Genomic DNA, 5250 nt, shown 5'->3' on the forward strand with positions numbered 1-5250 from the left:
TGTCCACTGCATAAAGTAGCTGTTTCTACTACATTCTGCCATGTTCCAGCCACCTTTGTACACAATGTTCACTAACTCCACCATCTCCACTAGGCCCTGTAAGCCAGTATCATTGAATGTTTTTGTTCAAGTCCTGGAAAATTCACTGGATAGAGTTACGTAATTATTTCTCTTACCCTTTTTATATTTTATTCAGTTAGCAGTATATCAAATTATCAAAGCAGTAATACCCTATGCCTTAACTAACCTACAGAAGTTTCACTGAAAATAATTGTCTTATTTATTACCTGTTTGCTTCCTGTCTTGGAGCCAGGAACAAGTTTATGAAAGACATCTTTGCTGTGACAATTAAAACCTCATTGATCAAACAGTCCTCACTCATTCCTTATCTCTTCTCTTAGACATTTTCTCCAAACGCCTCAGTTTCCCAGGCAGATACCTGAAAGCCTTGCCCCCTCATGGTTTACATATGAATTGATATAAAATATGGCATTACAATGAACACTTAACGGGCTGTAATAAAAGACAATTCACTTGTTCTTGACTTGCAGAAAATTTTTAATGTGACTCAAACGTAATGTTTTAAGATTACATTTCCTTTTTTCTACACATCAAATGTCACTACTTGGTTCTGCAGTGAATAATATTTGCCTTATCCTAATAATGTAAACACTGCTGAATTTTATTTTTTGAAGTTGTAAGCAAAGCACAAAAGCATCAAATCTGGGCCAGGCACAGTGGCTCATGCCTGTAATCCCAGCACTTTAGGAGGCCGAGGCGGGTGGATCACCTGAGGTCAGGAGTTTGGGACCAGCCTGGCGAACATAGTGAAATCTCGTCTCTACTAAAAAGTACAAAAATTAGCTGGGCATGGTGGCACATGCCTGTAGTCCCAGCTACTTGGGAAGCTGAGGCAGGAGAATCGCCTGAACCCAGGAGGCAGAGGTGGCAGTGAGCCTAGATCACGCCATTGCACTCCAGCCTAAGCAACAGAGCGAGACTCCACCTTTCAAAAAAAAGGTCTCAAATCTATAAACCATGGAAATGTTAAAATGTTTAAAATGATAAAACTCTTATGAACTGGGAGACAGGAGAGAAGGAGAGATGGGAGGAAGGTTGTATTACGCAAGAACAAACACTACATCTTTTGTTTTTGGAACCACCTACTACTGCTGAACACCGATGGATCAAGAAATGGAAAAACTTACGTTTATTTCTCAAACTTATGGGCAATGGAGTGAGTAGCTGTAGGTGCCCATCAGAAAAACGCAAATCAGAGAAGGTAAACTAAGTCACTTCTGGCAGTGAATCTGCAATGAGGAGGTGGAATAGGAGACTTACTTTTGATTTTACGCTCTGCCTGCCATCTTACGAGAACATTTTAGGGATTAAGTCCTTGGGTTTGCTTTAATAGACTTTAATAAACTTCTTTTTCATTTTCTTATGGAATTCACCTATTCTAGTGATACCCTTGAACTACAGGTTAAGGAGCAACAGCCTGTTGTAACACACAGCAGGGATCCCCAGAAGTTTCTCTCACTCCGTGTCTCTGACAGGCAAGAAAGCAAGAAAGATCAGTCACTTGTTGCCATGATGATGCCTAAAGATCAGAAACTAAACCTTTCTTTTTTCTTTCTTTTTTTTTTTTTTGAGACTGAATCTTAGTCTCTTGCCCAGGCTGGAGTGCAGTGGCGCAATCTCACCTCACTGCAACCTCTACCTCCCGGGTTCAAGCGATTCTCCTGCCTTAGCCTCCTGAGTAGCTGGGACCATAGGCGCCCACCGCCACATCCAGCTAATTTTTGTATTTTTAATAGAGACAGGGTTTCACCATGTTGGTCAGGCTGGTCTTGAACTCCTGACCTCAGGTGATCCACTATCTCCCAAAGTGCTGGGATTACAGGCATTGAGCCACTGTGCCCAGGCTAAACCCTTATCTTACCCTGACTTCTCTGCCGTCACCTCCTCTGCCTCATTACCCATGCTATTTGCCAGAGTCCAAAACCAGGTCCAGTGATGGCCTCTTGTGATTCCTAAGCAGTATAGTTACTCAGTTAATTATAAACATGCTTTCACAAAATGCATAGCTAAATCCCATGCTCTCCACAAAAGAAAATTTTGTAATGCAGCTAAGTAGAAACATGACACAAGCTTGATGAAGAAACATGGAAATCCCCATATGAAGAAAGAGTGCTGCCTTCAGTCATTTTCTGGTGACTGGTGACTGCGCTGTCTGACAACTTTCCCATGCACTGCTTCATCACTTGGGGGAATGCCATGCACCAGTCCAGCCCTTTGGAGCCACTATATTCATGTTAATAAAAAGTATACAAAAGAAAATTTGCTCTCTTCCAAAATTATAAGGCAAGTGTTTGTTAACTAGCCAGTAGCCATACAATTTTTATATCATAACATCTAGGAAGCCCTAAAAAAAAGCATTTGTTGACAGAGAAACTATAAATACATGATCAAAAATGGTCAACTGAATCACCATAGAGATGAAGGGTTTTTTTCCTAAGATCACACAAAATGAGGATGGAAAGAAAAGCTATGAGTCACTTGCGCATAAAACTTTTACCATCCTCTTTGAAGGTAGAACTATAAAAATATTTTTTCTGTATTCAAATTACAATCCATATGTGATGACTATTAAAAATAGGATATTTTGTGTATCACAAATACTGTCATCAGCTGTTTTTTTTCAGTCTGTAATGAATGTTATTTTTCCTTGAGGAAATAATTTTCTAAATTATCTGGATCATCTAAAGCTTATGAAGTGGCAAACTGTTCTTGTCCTTCGTTGACTTACAGCCTGCCATGATTTTTTTTATATAACCATAAACACTAAATTTTGGTTGGCCTATATCGTGCATGATACTGATTCTAAGATAGCAAGGGATTAAGTGAATTTCAAAACCTCAGCTCACCAGAAGAAACCCAGAGATTATATCTACCCATATGTGTTTAAACTGCGCAGTCATTAAAAAAAAAAAAAAAAAAGTTACCGTAGCTCCAAGCCTGGATGTGATCCCTGATCATCTTTGACATTTTAAAAAACAGAAAATTATTTGGCTTTATTTTAAATGTCACCCCTGTGCAGGTGAGGAATGTATCATTTAAGAGAGTGCAGGAGGGAAGAAACTGTGCGGATGCTCACTGTCTACGGGACGTTTAATAGACTCGACCACATTCTTGTGAAATAGAAATTGGGTATTTGCTGAATCATATAGAGGCAATGATCAAAAGGAAAGCTCTTACTTACTCTTCAGAAACAGTGGGGTGTAGAGGGAAGTTTCCTGGTTTAAGAGGTGGAATGTAGGATTTGAGTCCCAACTTCATCAGTCACTAGTTCTGAGTCTTTGGACAAGTCAACTACTCCCACAGGCCTCTGTTCCCACATCTGTAAAAGGAAAGTTAACACTAGCTCTTTGGTCACTTCAAAAGCCTTTTATTTCTCAGAAAATCATGAATACCTTATTCTCAGTCTCCCCATTTGTAAAATAAGGCAAAAATTTCATGCTCTGATAATCTCTTAAGCTGTGAGAATATAGATGTGAACCCACTTTGAAAATAAAAAGCTACCAACTTTAAGATGTTAGTTTTATTTATTCATATATTTCAAAACAATAATATATTGGGAAAGATTATTGCCTCTATTTTTCTGAAATATTTATCATTTTATGCTAACCAAGTAATAAATTAAGAAATTTGGCTATACCCTAATATGTTTGAATTGGTTGGGCTATTTCTTACTTATTCACTCTATGGACATCTTATCTTTTTTTTTCTGGACAAGAGCATGAATAGGTGAGTCTTTGGACCAGTCATCCTCTAAGTCTATATTGAATGCCTGCAGTACAGCCAATGATATAAAGGGAAAATGGCCAGATACAATTATGGTCGTCAGAGTCAGTACTTTTTCTTTTCCCTTTGGAGCAGTATCATACTATTGTCATCTGAGAAATGCAGTGACATTTCATCTCCAGAGGAAAGAAGCCTCACAGCAATTCTGAAGCAGTTTCATGCTTTCTTATGTAGAGCTCTTCTTTGTACTGTCCTTCTTCCATTGTTTATGGTTATAAATTTGGGACTACCTAAAAGGACTTCTAGACTGACTATTCTTTGTGAAGATAATCTCCCCTGTCATTCCTTTAGCTGCACAAAATCCTTCCCTACAATCTCTACTGCTACCCTTATCAAACTGAATTTGTCACTATTCACTGTCTTGCCCTTTACTTTCCTACTTCTGCTCATGCTGTTCCTCCGCTTGGGCATCCTTTCCCCTAGTCGAGAGTGGCAAATTCTCCATCCTTCAAAGTCTATTGAAATGCCAACTACTGATACAGAATTGCTTGACGTTCTTGAAGGCTTGAATGTTTCCATCCCCTGGAATCCCCTAGCCTTATTTCCATATCTCATTCAAGACACTTATCACATGTGCTCTTATTGTTTATCTACCACTCTTCTCTGCCCTTTTGGATCAAAGTCCTTTGAGTGGGGGGATGTGAATTATTTCACCTTTATTTCTCTCAATATACTGGTGATATAGATATTTCATATATAACAAGGTTAAGTGACATGTGCATGTAAAACAGAGGCAGAACCAAGGCTAAAGCAACATCTAGCTCAGCCATCAACTCACTATCCCGGAGGGGTGAAAGTAGGGGCATCACACGACGTTCATCAGCTCTCTCAGACAGATGGGTTTCGTTCATCTTTTCAAAGCCCTGGATGGCTGCCATCCCTGCCCAGTAGCTGTAGGAGTGGCTGGTGAAGATTTCTACCAGTTGCTTCCCATCAGCCTTGTCTACCTCCATCTGGGGGACTGTCTGTGGCTCCTTTCCTAGGGAGATTGTTCTGATCAGAGACTTGAACTTGCTCAACTCATCCTGGCTGAGTTGCTCCAGAAGAGCCTGCAGGTTGAAGTCCAGCTGTGCAGAAGATGCCATCTTGTCCTGCGTGGGGAGCTCTCCCAATGCCTGGCCCTACCCGCTGGTTCTTACATCTTTTCATATACTAATAAGCATATATTTTTATATCTTTTTAGTAGAAATAGTAATTCAGATTTTTGCTCATTTTAAAATTGAGTTAATTGTCTTTTTATTGCTGAGTTGTAAGAGTTCTTTACATAGTATAGGGACAGGTCCTTCATTAGATATGCGATATGCAAATCACTGCTCCCATTCTGTGAGTTGTCTTATCAGTTTAATGATAGTGTCCTTTAAGGCACAAATGTTTTTCATTTTGATG

General features: G+C 39.5%; 1 protein-coding gene across 1 annotated transcript; it reads right to left on the bottom strand.

Annotated features, from left to right (window-relative positions):
* Window positions 1–4529: 4529 nt before the first annotated feature.
* PYDC2 (pyrin domain containing 2) lies at window positions 4530–4949 on the bottom strand. The gene has a single exon (XM_011981344.1). The coding sequence runs from the start codon at window positions 4947–4949 to the stop codon at window positions 4530–4532; it is 420 nt and encodes a 139-aa protein (XP_011836734.1).
* Between the last annotated feature and the right edge of the window lie 301 nt (window positions 4950–5250).

This window comes from Mandrillus leucophaeus, unplaced genomic scaffold, assembly GCF_000951045.1.
Source record: "Mandrillus leucophaeus isolate KB7577 unplaced genomic scaffold, Mleu.le_1.0 Scaffold224, whole genome shotgun sequence".
NCBI classification, from domain to species: Eukaryota; Metazoa; Chordata; class Mammalia; order Primates; family Cercopithecidae; genus Mandrillus; species Mandrillus leucophaeus.

What these genes read in the sequence shown, in the direction of transcription:
- PYDC2 (XM_011981344.1), bottom strand. Translation starts at nt 4,949, where the DNA reads ATGGCATCTTCTGCACAGCTGGACTTCAACCTGCAGGCTCTTCTGGAG.